At 35.1% G+C, this 27440-nt stretch overlaps 1 protein-coding gene across 1 annotated transcript in view; it reads right to left on the bottom strand.

Moving 5' to 3' along the window:
* The window catches only part of CHM (CHM Rab escort protein), a 59791-nt gene that overhangs the window by 22567 nt on the left and 9784 nt on the right, over positions 1-27440 (bottom strand). The window contains exons 2-8 of the mRNA XM_084293843.1: positions 25667-25733; positions 18382-18454; positions 17109-17233; positions 13332-13707; positions 12237-12353; positions 11451-11571; positions 9673-9898 (exon numbers count right to left, since the gene is read on the bottom strand). Coding sequence (XP_084149969.1) covers positions 9673-9898; positions 11451-11571; positions 12237-12353; positions 13332-13707; positions 17109-17233; positions 18382-18454; positions 25667-25733 — 1105 coding nt within the window. The remainder of the gene's footprint in view (positions 1-9672; positions 9899-11450; positions 11572-12236; positions 12354-13331; positions 13708-17108; positions 17234-18381; positions 18455-25666; positions 25734-27440) is intronic.

Raw genomic sequence — 27440 nt, 5'->3', positions numbered from 1 at the left:
TCTGCACTGTCTGATTCATCTTGGGAATCTTTAATTGCTTTTTTACCCCCCAGTAGTTCATTCAGATCAATCAGCTACCAGTGACCTCTTCTCACGTATGCAGAATATAAAGAACATAATCTGCATATTGTCATAAAGTGCATATCCTTTGCTCAGAGAGAACTGATGGGACAACTGTCAAATGCTATCAAGTGACATTTGACAATTATTGCTTTGTCCTACAAGTTAAACACACCTGTGCTCTTTCTGTGATACCTATTATTCAAAAGTAAACACCCTCTTGAAGGAAATCATGAACTAGTGCATAGCACATTCAGTGCAGCGACACGCTGTTCCATTTTGCCATCCCGGAGAAGGATACTGCGAGTTTTCCAAGTTCCTGTTACTCAGCTAAGCTTTGGTGTGACCCAGCCATTTGATGTTCAGCTCACACATGAACAGACAGAGCTCAAACTGGGAGGGCATAAAATTAGAAATGCTACCTGCCATTTCATTAACAGAGTGCCTAGGTGTTGTATTTGAATTAAGATTGAGTCTGTAACACCCAAAATACTGTAGTGCTGAAGAATATTTGTGCCTTCTTCACCCCTGACACCACATACAAGAACAAGAGGCAATAATATCTGTACTCTGAAGCACAGCAGCCTAAGGAAATGCCACCACTATTGCTAATTGCAGGCCAAAGCAGAAGAGCCGCTACCTCAGACCACTTCTGCCCATGCAAAAGCAGGGAGAAGATGCACTACATTGAATCATCCCGCCTTTGGTTGTCTCAAGACTGCTGAACATGACACAAAGGTTAAACATCCACTGAAGAATTATAACAGAGTCTTGAGAAACTGGCTTACTATCTCTAATGCTGCCATCAATGACTTTTAGACTGATAAAGCATGTGTAAGGATCTTTCGGACCAACTCAGACAAATGTACTTCATATGGCATGACATTAAAAATAGCAGCTAATACATTCACAGACAAGTTTTTGTTTATTTCTTATTTGTTGTTTGTTTTTTGATAGATGCACTTCATTTTTCTAGCAGCTTTGAAAGAACTTTGCTGCTTGGCTGCACAAAAATGTCTTAACAAAGGACTTAGTTATTTTCAAGAGTAGTCTGCTATCTGGTGGAGGAGGGCATGGCCTGTTTGCACTGTAGGCCAGAAGAAAACTTTTATTTTTAAATGAAAATAGGAATTAATTTCAATTGCATTCTGTTAAACAACTGTAAAGAGCCAAAATACCTACCAAAACAGCCTAGCTTGAAAATGATTTGGAAGAACTTGCTGAAATTATTTAAATACAGAAATTGAAATATTAAACTAAAAAGCATCCCAATAATTTATGACAAAATCACTGTGCTAACATCACGTTCATACACCAGGCTATTCCAGATAATGTGACTGCACTTCAAGTACAAGGCAACTCTTTGATACCATTAACCCTAAATGACAGGCATTTAAACTGATATTACTCTAATTAACTGGCTACTGCCTACACCAATAATTCAAGTTTTGCTGAAAGATAGCAACAACACTGTACTCTACTTCAACTTTGCCCTGGTGACATCAAATCATATTACAACTAAATTAACAGTTGTGAAAATTTTTGGCCTGGTAGCCCTCCATCATGCACAGCCTTTAAATGCCATTTCAGTTCCCATCAAGGCAGGAATCAGCAGTTGTAATTTTTAATACAGCTGTGAAACAATTGGACATATTAAAAGCAGAATTTTTGACAGCATATTCATGATGATTTATGAGTTTGTATATAATTTGATTATTCTATTAATTTTTCTGATTACTGATTCAGCTAATACAGTGAAGGTCACTTACAAAATAAATCTTCATTACATTTCACAGAAAGTAACTGCCTCCAACTAGTTGTTTTCTTTAATTAAACACTAATGTAACAAGAGAGAAAAATAGGCTTCAGGGCTGCTGCATCTGTTGCTACAGGAGGAGTTTACCACTTTGATGTAATGCTCTCCGATATTAATTGAACAAAAATAGAATGCCTCTCCAGCTGACATCTTGATTTTCAACACAGATATCAAACACCCTTAACTTACAGACCACCATTAATTCATTCTGAAACTGCACAAAAGAACTGGAAAACTGTATCACAAAGTATAGTTTCACACACGCAAAAATAGCTTTTACTTCTAGCATATATCCTGCCTTCTGTTTTTTAAAGGCATGGAGGGATTAATTTAGAAGTAGTTGTGCCAACTCTGTAGACTTTACAAGAAAAAATATTTTCTTAAAGATGAATACTGCATGAACAGTTCTGGAGAAAGATCAAAGAAAAACATGTGAAAGGCTGAATTAGTAAATTGTCCTCTTTCAATTTATTTATTTGTATACAAAGAGCAAGCAGTATTCTGGTTCTTAGGTGAAATTCTGTTTCCTGAAGGTCCCTAGAGAACTTCAGCATTTCCTACAATAATGTTTTATGTTCTAAAAACATTAATAGGTAGAATACAGACAAATCAAGTAATTATAGTGACTGTAGTTCAGAAAACAGGATTCATTTTCCCATAACAGAATTCCCATAGAAAAAACAAGTCTCAGTCTCTTAACCCAGTGACCACCTGGGTTAAGATTAAAAAAAAAAAAAAAAGCATAAAAAACATGTAAAAACCAGAACCAAAGGAATACTGATGACAATCTCTGTCACCTAGAACTGTCCTGGCATTTTGAAAACTATTGGAAAAGATAATACATGACAATAAATTTTTAGGCAAGCAAATGAAGAAAGTGTCAACTACTTAGATCTTTTCCTGGAGACTGTGTTCAGCATTCCTGTAAAGTTTTAAAAATGTCCAGATAGATTTTATAATTATCCTAGTTTATAATTCCAATTAACAAAATGACAGTTTTAAAACCACCCGAAAGTTTTCGCAGGAACCAGAATGCTACAGAGAAATATGTATTCAGTAGTGTGAAGAGTTGTAGCATAATGTACAGTACTTGACAGTAAAATGGGTAACAATAAAAACTGGTTTACTTGATTCTGCTTTAGAGCAGAAAACCTGAGAATCTGAGTAACATATCCAATTATCACTTACCCAAAGTACATCAAAATCTCTATGCACTTTTTCCATAGCTACAAGATAGGTATTTAAGTTTATCTCCCTGCCTAGCAAGGATTAATGTTTAGAGTTCATGATGTCTGAGCAGGCAAATCTGCACTGAAATGCAACTATTTCAAAAGTTTTTAAATTTGACTTCCTATTGCGTGACATACAATTTTAGGGTTTGGCAAGCCAGTGTTGTTGCCAAAGCAAGATTCTCTTCCAGAATCAAGCTCTCAATTCTGTTTATCCAAACATTCAACTATTTAACTAGCAAGTATCCGAGAAATTAAGTTCAAAGCACTGTAGCAATTTCTCAGAAATTAAAAGGAGAAAAAAACAAGAAAAAAAAAGTTCAGCATTTTTTGTACTTCTGTGATACAAGTTAACCACAAATGCACCCTGAAGACTAATCTCTATGGCATGTAGAAGCGTGAGACCTGCCTTCCTGCACGTTCAATCAAGCTTGTAAAAGAAGCCGTTCCTCACACAAAGTCCTTCATCTGCAATTATACAACAGTTCTGCCCTCAAAGAGGAGCTTGTGAGATCAGGACCATAGGGCATAGACACAAAAATGAGCAACTGTAGAAACCAGTCACTGAGCATTAGGTCATCTATAAAATGCATTTATGTGCTCTCTGCCTCCAGAAAAGACATAAAAATTCTAGATATCTTAACCCGCAATGAAATTCAAAGACTTTTACTAATTCAGTAATGTTTTGGAGGTTACCGTTTCTGTCTTTTAGTTTAATGAAACTAACGCTATATTGCATTTGCACTTACATCTCAGATCTGTAACAGAGAAAACATTCATGTTGTTTCCACAGATCTGTTCATAATGCTGTAATGTATTCAGATGTCTGTGTCCATATTCCTTAATATGAGCCATAATCTGCACTTACCACACAAGCAGAGTAATTGGCTTGTTACAAGACTGATGAGAGATAATATCAAATAATGTATTAGATACACTTCCTTCATACTATTCTCTTTGTCTTAATTATCAAAGAAAATCAATACCAAAATAGCAGCTCCATTAAAACATTTATATTTTGTACTTTGTGTTCCAAATAGGTTTGTAAAACAAAGAAAGACTTATCTGAGTTTATATATATATATATATATATATATATATAAAGTTACATTTGTTTTTCCCATACCACAGGGTATATTCCAACCCCTATAATACAAACAATTCCTTGACTGAAAAGTTTTCTGTGCCTACTAAAGGATCTAAGACCCATATACATTGTCAGCATTCTTATGGTTCGGAGTATTCCATGTCATATATCCTAATGTTGGCTGGAAGTCTTTAGGAGGCATAAACTTTTGAAGACCACTACACTCCTAGTCAGTGAAACAGTAAGGATCAGAAAAGGGTTCATATTTGTAAATAATTTGCAACCAAACGTCTCACTGAGAAGATAAAATCTAAAATGGCAAGGTATTTTCCAAGTCTCATAAACTCAGAACACATTTCCCAGCAAAGGTTATTTCCAAATTAGAAGTCTTTTCCTGTCAAATCCCGAGAAATAATGTGGGCAAGGACACAAAAGCATTCTATAGCTTTATTAACGACAATGCTCACTGATCTGTGAATAACCTGAAAAAAATGAAGATTATTGAGTTACTTTACCAATCCATCCATCCATCACTAGAGAACAGGTTTCAGTATGATGGATTATTGCACTTCCCTGATGTTTATCCCAAGAAAGAGTTTCTCCTTAGGGGGAAAAACAAACAACTGATCCTACAAACAATCATGCTAAACACACTTGTCCATTGTGCATTCAGCTACCAAGAAATTGAAGAGAACTACATCAAGTTTGCCTTTAAAAGAAAAACTGCACAGGAAGCTTTATCTAAAAGCTTCCTAGACAACTTAACATGGACATAATTGGAAATATTAAGTACCTGGGACAACCTTCTAAGCTTCAACATTTGTAGCAGTTAATAGCCCAAATGTATGGGTAAAAACTGATTGCTCGTTTCTGAAATACATACAGGAACCTTCCAAATCAATCACAGAATCCATCATATCTCATTAATCTTCTTGTAAATACAGGGATTGAAAGGGATGACCCACCTTAATCAGATCTTTCCTCTACCACAAAATTACCCCTGCCACTGGCTCTGACACAAAATGACTCATTTCAGCTAGAACCTGCAACAACTCCTTAAAGGTTGTATCGCCCACCGAATGCATACACAATGTAAAAGTTCAAAGCCTATTTATAGGAAATGCAAGCCATTAATTGAATACCCATAGAAATCAGTGAATCACTGTAGCTCCTATGGCAAAGCAGCAGCAGACCACCTATTACCATGACCACATCTGTCAATTCTTAGATGACTTTTAACAAAGAAAAATAAATACAGGATGCGTAACCCCTCCGAGCCTTTACGAGATGACAGATGGCTTACAAACAGACTCCAATTCTCTCTAAAACTTCAACTAAGAAAATAACTGAACTACTGATTAGAAAGTATTTCCATTTGGATGCTCGCATTTGCAAGTGTCCAGAAAAAAGAATCTGAAAACAAATTGAAGAGAAATTAGACACAGACTTGCCCAGAATTTGGAGCGTTCACAAAGCAAGCCCTGATAAAAATAACAGAAGTGAGGTCACAACCTGCAGCTGACTTCTCAGCTGGCATTCACCCTACTCAAACCACACTGGCCATGGATCAAGAGAATCATCACTGAAAACTTCCAGGAAAACTTCTCAAACAACAGCTGAAAATAAGATGCATATTTCATTGACAAGAAACACCGAAGTCAACTATTTACAGTATTTCTAAAGCAGCACTTCCAAACACTCCTCAAAACCATTAAAAATAAAATAAAATACTTACTTCTGAAAAACAGAGAAGTAGATAACCTAGTATTTGGCAAACAAACAAATGAACAGATCTATAGTAAACTAAGCAGTCTTACCTCACCCGCTAGTTACAAAGGAAAAATTGTAAGTTGACAATTTTAAGATTTACCTCCTGTATCAGGAAATACTTGGGGCATTTCCTAATGTTTTCTAAAAGCAGGAAAAAAATACTAAATTTTAAACAATCCAGATGTTGCATCAGTAAGGCCTGAGAGCTTACAATGATGCTCTAATGATGTTCAGAGACACTTTTTCAAGAAAATGAAAGTTGTATTGCAGATTTGCAACAAATATGTTAGCAGTGAACTGCAAAACCCACTGATTTCTATAGCTGCCTTTCCTGTATTTCAGTGAAGTTTTGGTGTCCTATGCTTACTGTACCAAAGGGAAAGGTTTGATTTGATTTTCCCTAAGAATAAGATGTTATTTATTTTTTATTAAGCGTAACACTATTACTTAATTAGAAAAGAAAGAAGAAAAGAGTTTCAGATCTGTAAGCTTGAACCGAAGGAAGCTGCTCATATACAGGCCAACAAAAGTTCTGCTGCTTATCAGCTTAGAATAACACAAGGCTTCCAACGACCTTCCTTGTACCACGAATCCAATTTATGGAGACAGAAATCTCACATCTGTACCTCGACATATTGGGAGGTACATTACAGTGATATAAAAGTTTAATTTTCTCTCCTAAACCATACCTGTTTAAACCAATAAAGAACTAACACCGCTTTTCCTCACTCAAGTGTCATCAGTAGTTATAAAATGTTGTACTGTTTATGCAGAATTCATTTGGAATGCAAGGATGTGACTTACAAATGTCTTTGACTCATTCACATAAATATGCATGTATGCCATTTATAACAGTAGCCTTGATGAGAACACACAGTGTAACTGGCTGCAAGAAACGCTTAAGAGGTTTACATTAAAACAGAATATAGAACGGTGGTTAGAAATCACAGAACAGGTGACACCTTACTCTGATAACCTGGTGATAAAAACTGTAGGGTATGATGTATAGGTTGTTGCATTGCCACTTTACTACACAGTCTGAACAGGATTCCTCAGTTTTATCAAGACATAATGCCCAAGGCAGACCAGATAAAGTAATTGCAATTAATCTAAAAAAATTGTGACTGCCTCCTAAACCGTTTGTTCATTTACAGAAGAAGACACTTTAAACTTCTTTATTTTTTTACTGGAATGTTACGTAATACATTTTTTTAAAAAAACATAATTACTTCTTGGTTTGACAGAGTGGTTTGCTTCAGCAATTTAAACACTCTCCTTATTGTACTCGTAAGACTTAGTATTCAACAAAATCAACCAACCAAAACAAACCTAAAATGCACTAAGCAATGGGTATAAATGGGAAGTTCAATTCATATTCATATTCATGGAAGCTTTCTGATAAGAAAATTTTAAAAACTTCTAGACACCATTATTGCTAACTCTTGAAATATATTGCTGTTATAGACAAGAAAATTGACAGTGCTGGCTATCAAACAAAATGAAACCAAAGAGCTTTCCAGAATACAAGAGAAACTATTTTGAAAAGAATCTACCTAGGAAGACATACAACTGAAATTCTAAAATTGTAGTTATTAAATTTAATTATTTTTTCAGGTAGATTAAGGTCTAGTGAGACAGACTGCAAAACTTGTGCTTCTGTCATATCTCTGATTATCTTTTGATTTATTAATCTATTGGTATCTGTTGGTCAGGTATGGGTATCTAGTGATGTATGAAGTCCTACAAAACAGAAAAACATCCATGATGTCCACAAACACAAGTTCTACTGCATCACTATGCCCAGAGTCCTTATGTGGGGAAAAAAATTAAAATCTTTTTCCCAAAATCTCTGAGTGCTTAATTACATAATTCCACTTAAAATAAATCTCTAAACAAATACAGTTTAAGTTGCAGATGAAAGTCTATTGAAAAAAAGCTACCAAATAACATTTCTAGTCATTACTCAGTGAACTAAATTACTGAACTAATTACTCAGGGAACTAAAGGAACCATTAGGTAATTATACAGATAAATACTGAAACATCAGATCGGACAGTTCTACATGGCCTTCATTAGTTGCTGAGGCCAAGTAAGACCTTCCACGATACGGCCAGCTGCTGGTGCCAAACACCTACTTTATAGACACCCTCCACGAAGTATAATGATTATTCCGGAATACTTCCATCAACACAGAAATGCATCCATCCTATATCCTGCGACATCGGCTCAAACCACTAAGGCCATTCTTCTAGCAGTAGCTTAAGTACTGTTATAAAGAAAAACACCATCTATCATGCAGACAAGTCAGGAAGATAACGTCCAATGGCATGTTATAAAACAGAATTTCTTAATTGCAGCACACACAGAAAAAGCAGAATTTGTCCATCAAAGAACAAAGTAGGGACTTTGCACTGATATTTAACTGAATGATATATGAATGCATCACTCACAGACAACAAAACAGCCTCACAGTGCAATACCAGTTTTTAAATAGAGCTAATGTTTACTTCAGACCTACAGGTTACTACATTAAAAACCCACATAGAGCAGATGGAAAGGCTGCTTGCCAGCAAATGAAAAGAAAAAAAAAAAAACAACTCAGCCTTTTAAAAGCCAGCTGAACTGTTGGAAACAACTGAAAATTAAAACTACCCCTCTCTGCACATGTATTCTCGATGGCCCCAGAGCACCAGTCAACAACTCCCCTAGAAGACCTATGACCCCAGCACACCTCTGGAGTCACACTGAAGAATACACATCATGCCCATGGTTCAAGTGAAGGGGCTGAAGTGGATGTTGTAGTAGAGAACATATGGCTGCTGTTTAAGATGTTGGAATGTAAAATTGCAATATGGCGCAGTATGGCTCAGATGGCTCAGGGCTTTAGGATGTCTTATATGCTGTTCAAGTCACAGATGGAAGCTTGTGGTCTATAGACACAGATCTATAAAATGATGCCAAGAGTAAGTGTATGATTTCCCATCAGTTGACCTGAGCGGTTAAGTCTGTGATACAACAAAGGTGTCAGCACTGCGTAGTTTTTTGCTTAGTAATAAACTGGACACATGGCACTACTTTTGTTCTTTCAGAAAAATCCAGTTCACTATTAAATACAAACCTATGAAAGGACAAAAAACTTTCTAACACTAAATGCACTCTCAGCAGGAATTAGCAACACAAACTGGTAACATACATCCCCTTTTAACTTCAAAAAGATTGAAAGACACATTTTCTCAACCTACCAATATGCACAGTCATCCTTTTGGACAGACACTGCTCCAAGTCTCCTCTGCCAGTTTTAAAAAGGGATAGCAATGTTTTAAACTATCCCATCCACTTCCTAGCACTTATTACCAAATGCAGTCATCACAACCACCACCCATTGCAATTTCTATCTGTAACGGAATGAAAATTGTTCCAAAGTATTAATATAGCATAAATTACAACACTTCTGCTTTTCTGAATGAAACTCTTCAAAATCTAGTTTTCTCATCTGATCAGCTTGGTGCTCCAACATCCTATAAAAGATTTCTCTTCCTCCTAAAATGTGCACTTTTTTTTTGAGAATTTGGTAGCCAATGAAAATATAAAGCAAATAAAACCAACAATAAATTGCTAGTAGAATGATTTCTATTGAATGACCTCCATCAGCATTAGGTTACTGAGTACTTCCTGTTTTGAAGAAAGGTATTAAAAACAGTAGGGCCTACCTGCAAAAGCATTGTGGAATCTCGCCTTGACCATACAGAGGAAACAAAAACGGCGTATTGCCATAGCGGCCAAGGCACTGAAGAAATTTTCTTGTTGCCTGAAGACCTTCAACAGTGCTGCAATCAGTCTCCGAAACCATTGCAATAGAATGAAGAATGAAGTGCTGCAAGCTAGGTGTTAACTTTCGTGTTCTTAAGAACTGAGCAAACGTACTGTTCTTGTAGTCTGAGAAAAAAGTAAAATCAGGTAAAGGATATAGCATGCCATCTGTATTTTCTCATGTACTTCAACTTAAAGAGAAAACTTTTCTATTTAAATACACAACGATAAATCTCAAAAGCAAATGAGTCGTTCAACAAACATTGCTCAAAATGGATTATCAAAACTGAGGGAATTTTAATTACTTCCATAAATTTAGTTTTCACAGAAGACAGAAATACCACTCCATTCAAATATTTCAGAATAACACAAACCAACTGCATGAGACTCAAACCTTCTAGACAGTAACATCTAAATATGGCTTCCTCTATTTATTACGTTACAATGATCTAAATTCATTTCTCATTTTTGAGAAATGTGAGAAGCTATGGACAAAAACCCACTGGTTTCCAAGAGCCTGAGGATGCTAAGTTACTCAGATACCCTGCAGTACACCCATTCAAGAAGAGTACTGCTGAATCTATGCTGAGGTAGATATGAAAGTGTATAGAGAAGTCATTCACTTTTTTTTTTTTTTTTTTTAGTGAGAAGGGGCAAAGTTTATTTCAAATATTTGAAATCGACGATTTGCTCACAACAAACAAGTATAGATGACATACACAGCAGCCAGGGATGAGGAAGCACATTTCCCCTTCAGATTAATACTATTGCTGACACATTTTTAAATTCATAGAAATGCAGGTCTTTCAGAAAATATATAATACAAGCATTGCATTTTACTTATACATCTCTGAAAACCTTCAGTAACTTTCATAAAACCTGTTTTTTTTTTTTTTTCAGTAAAAGACTTGCATTTAAGCAATAGCATGCTTCAATACCATTCAGAGTTCTGTTCTTAAGCTCTTTTCAATTATGTGAAAATTCACATGAGTCAGAAGCACTTCCATCAATGCTATGCCTAGTGTTTATTATCAGGCCATGGTATTGTGTTTAAGATTCAACCGGTTTTATAAGGAATGTATTTTACTACCTATTGTACAGCAATGCAAAGCATAAGATGACAAGTGTTTTTTGTTTTTTAACTTTCTAAAAAAAGTTTTAATCATATTAATCTTCTTACATAACTCCAAATTATATCAAAAAAAGCTTTAGAAATATTTTAACTATCATGAACTCTTCCTATTAAAAGTGTGCCTTTCAATGTATGTAATGATCTCACCAGGAGCAATTTTAAAATTCTGAAGTCTTTACATTAGACTAACCTGACTTAAAATACTCCAAGTTACTTCTCAGGTTACTTTACAGTGTAGGAACAAAATGTGTTTAACTATCTCTGGAAGTAAAATAAATTTAATGTCATTTAGGTACATGAGGTTGAAGAGGAAAATTGACTAACGGAAGGAAGGTGATAGACACCCACTCTCTGCTTCGGATGAGGCTTAAATAGAAGAATTTAAATTGAATTGGTCTGGAATTTAACACTGGAAAAGGTCAGAGTATACTTTGAAAATGAATCCATAAAAATAAACAAAGTGAAAATACAGGAGAACTATCAATATCATGCATAACTGAGTGAACTCAGAAGACAAGGATGTTACACTGTTCAATGAAACACTACCTTGAAATTCATCAGGATGTTGTTCATAGTCCAAACAAAACGTCAAAAATTTCATTAGCATTCGCTTTTCCACCATAGTGAGCTGTCTGCTGTTGAAGACATCTGCTCTAGAACAAGGTACCTGGAAAACATTTTTTTTAATATAATTTCAGATATTGTCCATATTCTGCGTAGGAAAAACATGAAATAATACTATAGCTAATTACCTTACAGATATTGTAAAGTTCTATCTTCTATTGTAGTTACTTTCTTATATATTTATTTCCATTTTCTATTATAACAACAAGAAAAGTTATCTGTTTTCCACAAAGATATTCTAAAATCTTTTTCCTCCGCTTTTCTTTTTAATTTCTCTTCAATTTCACTTGCATCTCCTCTGACTGCAGTTTTAATGAAAACAGCTTCCATTAATTAACTATGCCATATATCTCCTGTTGCCATTATCAGACCAATGATTTCTCTCCTCAGTAGCAGAGAGACAAATCAAGTCTATGCCAGGTATTTGAAAATCTACTACCTGTGAATCTTTAAGAATTAACTGCTGAGTCAGATCATGGTCTAAATATTTGATTAGACAAAGATTCATGAGAATACGTTACCGAACTGCACTTTTTTTTTTAAATATTTATATATAACATTTACAAACCCTTCTCATTCCAGGAATGAAATAAGTATCAGGCCATTTTTAATTAGTAGCTTGTTACAAAACTCTCATGAAAACAATTTCAAGCTTTTTGATTTTAAAAAGATGAGATTAAACACACACAGTACATTGTTCTACAATACCTGTTCTACTTTTCCTTCTCGAAAAGCAAGAATTCTTGTAGCATTTTTAAACTCTGCATATCTGCTAACGTTCGACTTAATCAGAAGGTCAATTAACAGACCTCGGGAGTAAAGCAGCTGCACAATGAACAAAAAAAAAAAGGTGAGTTAAGAGAAAATGTCTACATCAAAAGAAAATAGTGACATCAACAGTACTCATTTGCAAGATACTTTCTGTAACTCTTCTTAAGTACATACAGTAAAATCCCAGTAAACGAATATCAAGATGTAATAGGTGCAAAAGAATATTAAAATAATTGAAGTGATCACACAGAGGCAAGCAGGTGAGCAGTCCATAGGAGAGAAGGGGAGAAGGTTTCAGCTTACTGCTCATTTGGTTTTAAGAGTCTGGGGATCATAACTTAAGAGAATCATCTTGGATGATTTTCTGAATTGTACACTATATATCCTTGATCACTGTACTTTAAAACCATCACTTCCAAATATCAGTGATGTACATGACCCTGCCTAAGTAAATCATCACTATCTGTTTCTTAAATTACCTGAAACAAATCAGTTAAGGTTTAATCTGGTAGAATTTAAGATAAAGGTTTACAGGAACACTCACTAGGACACTAGCAGAAGGTCTGTGTCCAAGTGCTGGAGAGAGACAATGCAAATTTTGCCAGAGAGCCGGGGGGGAGGGGGAGGAAGAACTATTTTTCATTTTTAAAATATCAAACATCTCCATGTAGATTGATTTTCCTTTTTTTTTTTTTAATATTTTTTATGGTAGTATTTTTTAATGGTAGTATTTAAAAAGAGCAGCTTTGCAGATACTACCTAAATGCTAAATTTCAAGAAATAGTTACTTTTATAGATAGTTTTCTGACCTATGCTTTACAGCCTCTTTGATTATAAACAAACATTGAAGAGCAACATATGAAATTGCTTCTCTTCATTATCATAGTACTAATGCTGGTTTACTTCTCCAGAGAACGTATTTTTTGCTTCAAAGATACTGTATCAGACCTCTTAAAAAAGTTGTGGCCTGTTTGTTTATTTTAATTTCATCACATCAAGCAAAGCAAATGTACTCTGTCAGTAAGTTCCTACCTTGGAAACTAAATCAATATTAAACCTTCTGCCTTCCCTAACAATTTGGGAATACATAATTTTCTTTGGTTCTTGGGCAGAAACTTCTGATGGTGCAGCTTCAGCTTTTCCCAAATCCAGAGCGGACTCGCTTGAAGACACACTAGGAGAACCTTCACTCTCACAGTTTACTTCCGTATCATTCTCTTCCACTGTACTTGCTGTATCCACGCTTGCAGCCTTTTCTGGTTCACAGCTCTCAGCCCTTGCTACGGCACTGTCCAGTGGTGGGCACTCTTTGTTTGGGTCCTGAGCAACCCCCTCAGCACCAGAGGCTCCAAATACAGGCAGCTTTGGCAATGCACCGGCTTCTTCAACATCTTTGGCTGAATCCTGACTGATTAAAAACACAAGGGGAAGAAAGAGGGGGAAAAAAAAGTCTTTAAGAGTCTTTAAATCTTGTTTAAAGTTTTGAGTCTGTGCCAGGAATGGAAAGCTCAAGCCCTTCTTAAAAAGCATTAGTTTCTTTATCCTGGCCAAATCGGGTGTATCACACCCACTAAAGAATTCTGTTTCTTTGACTGAAAATCATTCAAGAGGAGTACTTTTACTGAGGAAAAACGCAAGAAAACACTTTTGTGTTCTTATTTAGCGAACTCAAAAGATTGAATGGGCTTAACATGAAAATCAAAGCTCCACTGGTGATACACAGTACACATCTACATGAACAAAATAAATATATTTTTAAAAATGGAGTAACATAACCTAAGTTTTTCCTACAGATAAAAACCCTCTAAAATCAAAATGCAAAAAGAGGCATTAAAGTCATTAAGCTTGGATATGTAAAAAATGAAACTCGCAGAAGAAAATACAAATGCTTTATATAACTAAGACTACTTTCTCTTATTATAACAAGTCCTTTAGAGCAGCATGGAATTTTGAACTGAAGTTTATGTTGAATTTTTGATTACTTTTTTCTGCTCTTATCTTGCGTTCAGTTTAGCTGCTCAAATAACAGCCATACAGAACAAAGTTCCCTCACATGGCTAAGTTATTATTTTGCATGTTACAGATTTGTTCATTGTTCTGATGAATTTCTAATATGCATATGATACAGGCAGGCAGTTAAAAGGAGGGAAATGACCACACAAGTGCTATCTAGTCCATTTCCTTTTCACAACACAATTCTTTAAAATTCCTCTTACAAAGCAGACCTGCACTTTTAATCATATCTACTCGTTTTATCTTGAACTTCAATGACATCTACCTTAGAAACTGGTACTTTTGAACTTAGAAGTTTAGTTTATACTACCAGCTGAGATGAATCAAATCAATGTCATTGTAAGTGAAAGGAGCTCAGCAATAATTTTACAGTATCTTTTTATCTTTATACCACAAGCCATTAATGCACTGAATAAACAATTTAATCTTGGCTGAAAACTAATGAACTACGATTTTAAAGGTGACCTGCAAACTTACAGTACAAAATCTCAGTTACTGTCAGGATGGTTAAAATTCACCGAACACCAAGAAATTATTCAGCACACATAAAAATGCTCCTTCAAGTATCTGTAGACTTAGAGATGGAAATAAGAGGCACAAGTTCTGTTCAAGTCAAAAATAAAAATGGGAAGAGAAACCCTCTCTTTGAAAAGTTCCTCCTTGCTTATCTCCTTTTGAACTCAGGGAGCTGATGAACGTAAGAGTCTCTTGCATCTCAGCTTGTGCACAGCCACCAGGAAGCACTTATCTGTGAATGGGGTAAAATATTGCCCTGGGAAATACAGGAATGGTTACAAGGAAGCACTAATGAAAGAAGTCTGTTTCTGTACATTGATTTTTTTTATGTCTTCTTGCTTTATACTGCAAGCATTAAATAAGTATAAAATATAAAAGACAAAGTACTTTGTCAGTTGTTTTTAAAAAGTAATCCCTATTAAACCTACAAATGAAGGTCAATTCAATTTTGGGGTTCTGTTTGGTTTTACTTACTTATTGTACTTATTTTCAGGATTTTGCAATATGGTGTTAATAAAGATGTGTTAATGCAATAACGAAGAACAGTATTTTTTATTCAACCATCCTACAGTTTTCTGTCCCTCAAAAATTCGGAGAAAATTCTTTCTATCTTCTCCCAAGTTCAGTGTAACAGCATGTTTAAAATGTGACTAAATTGTATTGTTATTTAAAAAAATCAAAATAAAATTTGGATTCACAATACGTTGTCTTTTTAATATCATTGAAAAGCAGTTTAACAAATGTTGTATTTACATATTTTAACTCTATTCAATTCCATCTTAATGAATACATACATTTGTATGATTTGCATCTCTACACATTTCATAATGAACGAGTAAAACCTGTATATAATCTAAATTCATGACATTCTTCCTATAGGAAGAAATATCCCTGAATAATGTAAAAACTGTCTATAAAAATCACTCAAATTGAACTTTTGTACCAACAATTATTCTCCTAATTCAGAAAAAAATAATACATCTGCAGACAAATTGTTGTGTAAATTTAGAATATTATCTTCTACCATTCATCAATTAATGGTACTAACAAAGGAATATCTTAAAATGAATGTGTCTTATTAATGCCTTGTAACAGCAACCCCTTCAGATAGGTCAAATGAAAAATTGCCAACCAGCTGGTTAATTTATTCAGCACAGGTGTTCACTATTTATTTTTCAGCCATTTGCCTTTTTTCAATACAGCTTGTTGTAGACACAGTATTCTTTTCCTTTGATGGACGCACTTTGTTCTAAGGCCATTCATTTCAGATTTGCACTGTGTATATTATACTGCTACCCAGCTGTTTATTCTTTCAAAATAAATGTTTAATGGTTACTTCATAGGAGTTATAAAAGTTAAGCAAAAACAACAGAATCTAGCCAGAATGTGTAAATTGTCAGAAACACAATAATTGACTCTCTTGGAAAGTTTTGTGTTATTTTGAAAAACTTTTTCTTTGTTAGGTTTATCTATCTACCCCCTGTGTGTTGGGGGGGGGAGAGAAGGGGATGTTTTCTTTTTGGTTTTGGCAATGATATAGACGGACAGCGTGGTACTGCCAGACTAAGTTAAAGGCTTAAAAGTAGATCCAAGACAAAATGGAAGACTTGAGTATAATGCTCACTTCAACAAACTGTTAAGTCTTAGTGCAAGGGAACTTACTTTTGAGCCAGCCATCAATCAATAGCACATCTTAGAAAAATCATATGTAAAGTTAAGAGACTATGAAACGTAACCTAATATTGGCTCTGACCAGTATTTAATATATCAATATGATTACAATTACAATATTCAATTGATACAGCTTTAAAGCAAGCATAACATTTTACCTGCTGTAAGGTTTAACAGCCATTACTGTGCAACAAAGAACTCTGGAATATTCTGAACTTGTGACCTTCAGATTGCAAAACAGGCATTTTTTGTTTGTTTTAAACTGTGATGAAATAAATATGAAATAAATATGTATTTCTATATGAGTATCTATCAGTATTTCCTCTAACTACCTATGATGTTATCTAGAGGATTCAAGGTTAAATTTAAATATGTCTCCTAAAGAACCTTTCAGGAATTAATTCTGCATAGTGTTCAGTTCAGTGCAAAACTCCAAAGATAAAAATAACGAATACAAAGTTCAGTTTTCAGTTGAGACCCCTCCCCGTTTTCCTTTACTATTACTATGGCTATGCACTACGCAAGGTGAAATGCTTAAAGCCAAAAGCACAATGTAATCATTTACTGAGGGCATGAAAATAATTTGTAGATTTTCATATTTATACTTACTCGCCAAAACAGAAAGCTTCTACGTGTTCAATAGTTTTATCCTTCTTGTTAAGAGAGATAACTTCTTCATTCTCAAGGATCAGTTTTCTCCAGTCTTCACATTCATCACTGCTTTCTGACTTTTCCTTATGAAAAACAATTATAAATTTACTTTTTGTATTCCCTGGCTGCTATTAATCTATATAAATCTTTATATTCTCAAATAATCCGTTGTACCTTTGTATATGTTAAAAAAATACATGAATAATTGTTTTTACTGTTTTAATGCCATACAGATTTTTGGAATTAAAATAGAACTGGTTACTTTATTATAGCACGCTAACATTTGTATTACTTTACTAGCTCTAGTGATCTGAAAATAATGGTAAATGAAATGCAACTTCTAATAAGAGATTTGAATGTAAGTTTGAATACAATCTTATAAAAGAAAGGTTTGTTGCGTCCAGGTTATTTCCAAATTTTGATACAAAACTCTTTGAATAGATACCATATAAAAATATATATATATTAATTTGTCTAAACAGGAATCTCTAAATCATGTAATATAAAACTGAGAATACTAAAGTTCTGAGACTGAGCAACTCCTCTGATCATACCAGAGTAGCACCATGTAATATCAGGCATGAGACTGAACTGAAAAATCCCATCTTATACAGACCAACAAGCTCATAATGCTTCAGTAAATAACGCAACCAGCCATTTGCTAATACAGTCTAAGTGCTCACTCTCCTAAATAAATACCATCTTCAAAAGATTTCTAGTAGACTGTTCATGAATTAGACAAACTTTGGTAATTGAAAACTACACTATCAAGATTCATCTTTCTGTCCTGGTTACAGAACATTTCAATGCAAGGATCCAGTAACTGCCTTTCTTACAGTTACAAAGAATCAGCTGAAAGCACAAAAGAAAACCAAAGGGTGTTGAAACATCAGTGTAGGAAATTTGCAGAAGGTGCTCAGAAAGGAATAAAAACTACAGTACAGTTGCTTCTACAGAAATTCAAGAACCTCAAATGTCCAACGCAGCACTAGACTGTTTGGTCTCAGATGGTAATTCAGTCTTAGTATAATAGTATAATCAGGTGGATCAGTCTCAGTATGATAGGCCATATGGATGAGTTTTAACCAGGAAAGCTGGTAAGTAGAAACTTACTGGATTTGTAAAATTACCAAAGAGAAACACTGTGATAATCTGTTTTATAATAAATTATGGAAACAACTGGGATTGAACATTAAAAAACATTAAAATAAATAATCTGAGAAATTTTTACCTGATTTTCTTTAATCCAGGACAACAATCCTGAAAAGCTAAAACTGGCCCAGTTTCCACCATAGTAATTTCTCCTGCAAAGAAAAAACAACAGTGAAAACTGACAGACAGAATACACAGCCTTTTCAGATTTAAAGGAAAAGACAAACAACCAAGTTTTGAGACACTCAAAATATTTTTGATGACAGATTTTACAGGTGCAGTGTACACAAGTTGGTATAATATTTCAAAATCCTTGACTAGACGTAAAATTTCCATTTTCATTTATTCTATTAATCTCTGATCAAATAAACTGTAGTCCAGTATCAGATTATTCAGATGGTAAATTAAATAATGCTGAGAAAAGCACACGGGATGCTGCAAGTAAAGAAAAATATAGATAATACTGCTTTTTTGGCCAACACTAACTCAAGTATGTACAGCTCTATGGTCATCTTTACTTAATGTGGAGTCAAACTAACTAGTCTGCTAGTTTCAATTTCGCCCTCAGAAAAGCCAGTTAAGGTTTTATACTCCACAGTTTCAAGTTCTTGCGGGACTTACCAGCTTTGACACAGGAAGCCAGCCATACAGCTTCTGATTGAAGCTGATTTGAAAGCTAACACAATAGCACCGCATGCCACCTCTAAACTAACAGTAGTTCCTGAGGTGGATGGGCAAAAAGGTTAAGTAAATTCATCTTGGGTGCAGACAGGAGAACCCACATCTCCCTTACCCATTATGTCAAGTAACAGAAAGTTCACTCTATTGTTTATCTACTGTTCTTCTACAGAACAGATTACAACAGACTGTTAAGATTCTCTGGCAAAATCATCATTAAGCTGCATATACTGTAGGTGGAGCCAAAGGAACTGATTTGTAGAAAATGATCCTATCTCCTTGACTATTTTTCAGTTTATATATATCACCTTCTGCCTTGAAAATATTAGTTTACCTGCTTTAAATCAAAGGAAATCAATAGTTCTGCTGTTAATCAGATAGTTTCTACACGCCCTTTTGATTTTTTTTTTCTACCAGTATTTCTCTAAACATTGGCCATCTGGATGAATTAACTTTTGTTACCATGCATATCAGATCTTAAATATTTAACAACTTCAATGGGAAAAATTGCAATCGGAGCAACTGCATTTGATAAAATCAATAGTTCTTACAAAATAAAACGGTCACTTTAGGGTTTCCCTCTGTTCTCTGGCACTGTTGCTGGCACTTCAGGAGAGTGCAGGGTACCAAAAATGCCCTCCTGAATGGCCATCTAGTGTTATTGCATATGCTAAAAAGGATCATTTAGGAAGGAAGGTAGTTTTGTATTTTACAGGATAACGCAGACTGGTAAACCCAACAAACTTAAAATCTTATCACAACCACCTCCATTTCTGGACTGTAGAAATAAGTACAAAAAAAATGAAAACTTAAATTTGGGGTTGATTCTACTGTTTAAGATGGGGATGTTTTTGACAAGGCTTATCTGTACCGACAAAGACTTCATTAAGAGTGTCAGCCCCCTTACAGCACCAGAGGGTGATGCTCTATGCTATGTTGCTTACTTAGCATATGAAAGACAGATGTCTGCTAAACAATGCCTAATTGTTCCTGACTAGAAACTGACCTAAAAAAGTCTTTCAGCCACTGCAAGGCAACAGTGAAGAACATAAATAGGACATCTTTTGAAAAGACAACAAAATGCAGCATTCACTGAATAAGGATGGCTTCAACTGTTTAAGGCCATGAACGGGGAGGACTCGGTCTGTACTTTATGGATACCCAAGCTGTTTATCCTGCAGTTTGGTTATTCCAAGAACAACAGCTTCATTTGCAGATCTGTTACCAACCAGAAACTCTAATCATCTATAGAAACGAGTTCGTACTTACCTCTTTATGTGAATGATGTGGGGCAAGGCTTAAAAAGTTTGTTTGGTATCATTTTGATTACAAAGCGAGGAAGATTAAACGTTATTACGACATGCCTGATTCCGCCAGATTTCAGTCTGCATAACAGCAACTTGCTGTTGTTTGCCCTGATAATGGCAGCTTTGTTTTAACTGTCAATAGCGCAGGTCAATTTCTTCCTCTTTCTCGAGATTCCACTGAATAACAAGTTCAATACCCATATATTATCTGTTGCTTCCGGGACTTCCAAAAAATCCACAGCCACAAAGATTTATTTTTCAGGGAATCTGCTGCTTAGCTCCAAGTTTCCTTGAATATGGAATACAATCTGGCTGTCAGAACAAACAAGGTCATTGATCACAGAAACCGCAGAAAACACCTGCCTAAAATTAGGACTGCGTTTCTTGAAACTATACCAATAAAAATTCAAGCACATTTAGAATTAAAACTTTCAGTAAGAGAAATTGATATGTTATTTTCATAGAAAGTTATGAAAGTTTGTTTGTGAGCTGCCAGACACCTTTGATGTAAACATTCCTCTGTTCATCAGGTGGATTTTCCTTTGAAACTGCTTTCCTTTTTAACCACCACTGATGTGAATCAATCTTTTCAACAAAGCACCACATAATTCTGTTCTGAAGCTCAATCAGTCCTGAGAAGATGGTATGGTCTTTCTCAAACGAAAAATGAATCACAGCTGTCTTTCCTCTCTTCTGGCATCTGAGCACCATTCCCAAGTTACGGTACACAACCCCCAATATTAATCTTCTCTGGAAGCATCAACTTTCAGATTTTTTTTCGTCGGAATTTTAATTATCTCACCCTACATTACATGATGAATCAGGATTGCTTAATTTTCCCATCTGAAAACACCACAGTAAGAAGGTAGACAAGGCATAATTATTGTGATAATAAGTAAAGTTTTCTTTGGAAAAGTTTTGAAGTAGAAAGAAAAGAATTGACTTAGGGTTTTACAATTTGGACTCATTTGTAAACCGGTATTTTTGTTATAATTACCCAAAGATGGGCTAAAACAAGGAATTCTTTAAAGTAATAACCAAGATCAAAGCCTAATTAAAGCTAAAATATTGTCCCAACATCACTAAATATCTCCCTTCTCTTGCTATATTAGCTGACTACAAAGACAGATTTTCTTTTTCTTAGGGTTATAACTAATTATCCTCTAGATAAGAGCATGAAACACAGCAAACAGAATTCTGTGAAAACACATTTTGAAGAAATAACAATACAGTTAGAATTTTTTTTTTCTGTCAAGTTAGATAATGCAGGTTTTCTTTATGTAGCATAAATCATTTCCTAAATGCTACTTGTTCACATCTCCTTTATCCTTTCATATAGATTAAAATACTCACCTTTTAGTTCAGATTTTTCAAATCAGGAGTCTGTATTTTAGAAGTAATGTCAGAATTGCTTATGCTATTTTGCTAAGTTTTGGAAATGTAGCTGCAGTACCTCTACAAGAAGCTTAATTCTCACTTCTCCTACATTAGTTTGTGATTTTTTTTTTTCCTCAGTTATTAAAACCATTTTTTTTTTTCTACAAATATTTTGAAAGCATTAGTAAATCCCTGCCTGGAACAGCGAAACTAAAAATTATTTCCATCTACTTAACATTCTTGGAACCTGAACCAAGAGAATACCTAATGGTATTTTTTAAAGACAGATTGCAATTTCAGAAACCCAGGACTTTCAAAAGCATGAATTATACAAGTAAAACATGAGTAAGAGCAGAAAAGGTATTTCATGGACTGTGCCTGTGAAGAAGACTGCCCCTCTGAATGCCACGTCCCTACAGCCATGGTGTAACAGTCAAAACTGGTCATGTCTGAAAAAAAGCTGCTGATGCCTCATGATCGCTCCCAAGAGCTGCCTCTATCTGTCTGTCCTGCATTTGATCTTTCAGAAAGGAGTCTCCTGCCATCAGAGGAGCTGTCTTTTGCACAGGAAGTTACTGCCACATCGATTTTAAGGGTCTGAAAACAAAATGACCTCTGCTTCAAACCCATAAAGTTTCATGTGCTACCTATTGAGAACACAGATACTTATTTGAAATTCCCATTCTGCCGCAGTAACTGTGTTTTGGAGAACAAAAAGTTTCCACGGATTTCAAGAGAAACAGTTAACCAAAACATAGCTTGAGATCCTCCAGCTCAACAGAAGAGGATGATGGTAGCCACCCAAAGTACATTAATTACATTACATCTTAAGGTAGCAAAAATAGCAAGGGTAATTATACCAGTTGAGACAGTTTTACACTGTAGCACCTCGCTTTAATTTCACATCCTAAACAAATATAACAACAGCTTTTCCAAAAAAAGGATTAACCTGAATTAAGATTTTTTTTTGCCTAGGTTTCCTTTCTGAAAGTTGAATTATTCATCTTTTTTTCTTGGAAAAATTGACTTGCTTTGAGAAGCAACCTTTCCCCTCTCTGCTTGCTGCGCTTATACAGCTATGGCTATGTGAAGACCTGAGTTGTGTTACATTATGGATTTTACAAGTTGTGAAAAAATGAGACAGCCATAGCATGAAGTGGAACATACTACACAGATATAGTGATGTTTTTCAATGCTCAGATAAAACAATTTTGGAAGGAACTTTTCAGTACTCCATGTACAAAGAGGTCAAAAGACAAGAGAAAGACTGGAGAAGTAGACAGAGCAAACTGAGCACAAGGGAGAAGTTAAAATCCTGCATCATGACAGTTCTCCTTTGTCTTCCAGTTAAATTCTACGTGGAAAGATAAATCAGCAAAGAATGACATCCAGAGCAAGCTTACAATCTACAAATGTTATATTCTAGATGCTGAAAATTAAATACAAAATGTAGCTAAACGTGCCTCACCTCTAATCCCCCATCCTCAATAACCAAACCACTACACAGTTATATTTGTATAGAAGAAAATAGGCAAAGGACCAAAATTGGAAGAGATAGCAAACCACCAGGAGAAAATCCTATGCATACGAACAATTACTGTGGGAGGTACATTCACTTGAAGTAACCAACTTTTAGTCTTGATCCGCCTTCCTTCAGCAACTTTGAGTTTAAAATAGGTGCCAATCTCCGCATTTTAAATTGCAAATTACTTCTCTAAATCACTTAATATCTATCCTTGAAATTTCACATGTCAACAGCTCATTAATATCTACAGTAAATGTAGCTCTCTAAAAAGAACCACAGATTTTACGTTTATTGAGACAGATAGCTGGCACAGAGAAATAGAGCTCCTTCAATTACTATTTGGCAGAAGCTAACTTTAGTTTAAAATCCGTCTACAGGAATTTATGGCAACACTGCAGTGAAGTGACTATTTTGAATAAGATTAGCTACTGTTGATGGCAATGCTTGGACAGTGTTTATAAATCAAACTTAGAACTTAGTATTTTATAATAGGCCACTTCAAAACTATCTACCATAATCACCTATGCAGTATATTATGATAAACGCAAACAAGGCTGGAGATTAAAAGTAATAAAATGATCTATACAAGGTAACGAATGCAAGCAAACTGTAAACAAAGACTTTATTCATATATGTTTTCTAAACCTTGCACTTAACCTAACTCAGACCTTTGTAGAGTACATGAGACAGAAATTATTCCAAGTAGTACACCTAACACAGACAAGTATTTCAGAAACCCCAGATCTTATTTTCTTCTGGTTTGAAAACAATTTAAACTGATGATCCTGCAAGATGGGAACAATGTAGCCTGCGATATTATAGAAAGTGATATTCTGAATATAAACAACCTTTTTTTGTTCATCAACTTTCAATTATACTGTTATCTCAGTGAAATTAAACCTGAAAATTTACCTAGAAATGATTTATTAAACTAGACATATAGTAGATAAAATTAAAATGTTGTAATTCAAATGAAGTCTTAGAAAGCTTGCCAGAGGTCCAGTTTTTCACTTGAAATTCAAATGGCATCAGTTGTGGTTTTCTGTATTTTTTTATTTTTCCAAGAGTACCAGCTTACTCAAACATGAAAAGCAAATGGCTCGAAATGCTTCCCTATTTATGGGGGGTTGTACAGTACAAAACTGTGTATATTTTTGCCAAGATGTGGATTCTTGACCATCATTAGGTGAGCAGATCCACCAACTACAGTAGCAACTACTACTATGAGTGAAAACCACCTTTGTTAAGAACACCTTCTTCCGACCCAAATAGCTCATGGCTTGCGTAAGAGTTGGACAGTAACTCCACAGGAGAAAGGAATCAAATGTAGAAGCCTTCACTCCCATCATAAAAAGAAGAAGATCACGTGTGAATGTAAATGAACATGTTTAAGTAATAAACAAACAGTAATAAACTAAATTCCACAGTCCTAATTGCCTCCTTCTGTGAGTTTTTTTTTTTTTTTTTTTTTTTGTTTGTTTGTTTGTTTGTTTTTTTAAGTTCTTCATCCTGGCTAAAAACATTCGGAGATAAAAGAAGAAGTTGTTCCAGTGGCTAACTATTACTACAAACTTCGATAACGAATTAATATGAAAATTGAAATAAAAGAACCGGTCATTTAACAAAAACAAAGTAGTCTACTGTTAATATATGGATTAAGCTTCAAGTCCAAACAACCTTTGACGTCTCCTTACTGTAAACTAAGGTTTTTAACATTTTGATAAGTAATCTTAGAGCTAATTTTAAGAATTACAGTACCAAAATGTTCAAAACTAACATACGCTTGTATGCTGCATGTGATGTCTTTAGAATTACTTCTCTAAGATCTTCTTGACTTGCATCTCAGCATTTGTTACTATGGCAGAACAGTGAAATGCTAGAATATGCAAGAGCTATGAGGTAGATGCATATTTTCTTTACAATTATTGCCATCCTGAGAGCTTTCTTTCAACTGAATCACTAATTACATTAAATACGGAGCATCAAGTACTGCCTCACTGTGCATTATCCCATTGTGATGGGATAAGGCAAGAACTCAAGAATGACGTAGAAATGAAACACTATGACAACCTTGTCATTTTTGGCAAACAACTAACAATGAGAGCAGAAGTTTTGCTGCTACCACCACCTCAAAGCTACCTGTCACTCTCTCTGCTGAAATGCAGCAGGAACCTGCTAGAGAAGAAGTAACAGGCTTTTACTGGTTATTAATAGTTAGGATTTTACAGTTAAACATGTAAGATTTTTTTCCACTTCAGGTCAAACGTTACCAGATTATCCACTTTGGCCGCACGCACAAATATTTACCACAGCTTATCTGAAGTGCAGAAAATTGTTTAATGTTATTATTTTAATTTTTAATAATTTTAACACCAGGTGAACACAAAACACAAGTCCTGAAGGACACGCTGACCTAGACACAGATACACTTCTAACCAGTTTACCTCTTAAAAAGGAAAACTATTGGAGTAACTTACGAATCCACATGAAGAACTCTCTGGCCGCTTCTGGCACATGCTGCTGCAATAATAGACTCAGGCAAACCTGAAACGACACATTCAATTTTTAGATCTTAGTATGTTAAGATACATAAAAATTAAATAAAAGTATAAATTAGTCAGCAACAGGCAATTCAAAAATAATTTAGTGAGTCACTGAATTTTTTTAATACTCTTATGCAACTAAAATAATGAATACTTCTGCGTTCATTAACATCTTGCCTATTAACATCACCCTACTGAACGTAAATTTTAATTTTTACTTTTTATTTTTAATAATGGTAGGCACATATCACTTACAAGCACTACTACCTCAGAGTTAAAGCTTGTTACCCATTTCATCTTGAGATGTCTTGTTGCCATAAGCAGATTGAGCACCTGCCAGCATAATGATACCTAAATTGTAATGTAATTGTGTCCCCCCTTTAATGTAATTGTGTCCCATTTCAAAGGGGTAGTGTTAGGGACAGAGTGAATGTCAGATGGCCATCCTTAAAGTGCTATCTCTATCAAGGCCTCCCGTGTCACGCAGTTACGCTCTAGAAAATCTGTTTTCACTATATTCAGAAAAGTAGTAAAATAAAGAAAATGTCAAATGATAATTTTCCACTAGCAATCCCACCTGGAATGACATGGTGTGGTGGTTAAACTGGACGTTTAATAAGTAAACTAGACTGTTTTCTAACTTCTATCCCCCTTCACTAGATATTTCAATGCAGTTAGATAACTTGGACTTGTAACTACATTCAAAGCAGAAGTATAGCTCCCTATCTAAAACCTCTTTTTAAATGATCTATTGGCTGTTTAAACATGTAATTCAGTAAAAGTGATTAACATTCTGCAGGACTAGTATTAGGAGACACTTACGGTATGTATTCAATTAAGGGAATGAGATTAAAAATAAGTGGAAGAAATGATCTGATTTAAAGCGCAGCCCCCGAAGCAGCTGTACTAGTACAAGTGATGCGAGGCAGAACTGCAAGTGGGAGCAGCCGCTGTGGCACGGCACAACCAACTTCAGCGAGCTGAGCTGCGTGCTGAACAACATCTTGATGAGAAATTCAGGCCTGCGGTCGTCTCTCTCTCCAGAAAAAAGACCAGTGCCTTCACCAAAGAATGAATGGCCAGCACGCTGCCTATCTGATGATTCATTTAAAACACACAATGCAATATGTTAATGTCTATTCTTACTGGTCTATGGAGTGAGAAGCTGTTAGACTTAAGCACAATGTACAATGTAACACCCTCACAGACAGGTTTAAACCATTTTAAATGGTTGAGCTAGTCTTTGTTGATTCTAGAACCTGAAAAGCGGTCTAGAAACATCTAGCAGGACTTAGATAGACCAGACCATAGTTTCACAAACTCTCTAAGCCAGCAAAGGCAATCACGACCATCCAAATAAAAAGGTTCACGTCCCTACCCCTAATCTTTGGCCACTCCTGGCCCTCCTGCCATGTAAAGTAAATAGCTGGATTTCAACAGGCCTGTGCCATGATGGCGTTCTGTGCAGAAGTACCAATGCTTGCACCGATACCAAGAAGGAGGTTGAAGACAGGCAAGGCAAAGTTACCAGGAAAATGGCTATAACTTCCCTGAAATTTTCTACTTTTAACACTATTCTGATGGATTAAAAACAACAGGAAAAAAAAAAAAAAAAAAAAAACAAAAAAAAAACCAACTCTTTCTGAACTGATAAAACTGACAAAAATAACAACAGTTTGCATTGCTGATCTTCCACAGCAAGTCTTCT

This window comes from Netta rufina, assembly GCF_964035555.1.
Source record: "Netta rufina genome assembly, chromosome: 12".
Taxonomy (NCBI): Eukaryota; Metazoa; Chordata; class Aves; order Anseriformes; family Anatidae; genus Netta; species Netta rufina.
This window is presented reverse-complemented; position numbering and strand designations above follow the sequence as displayed.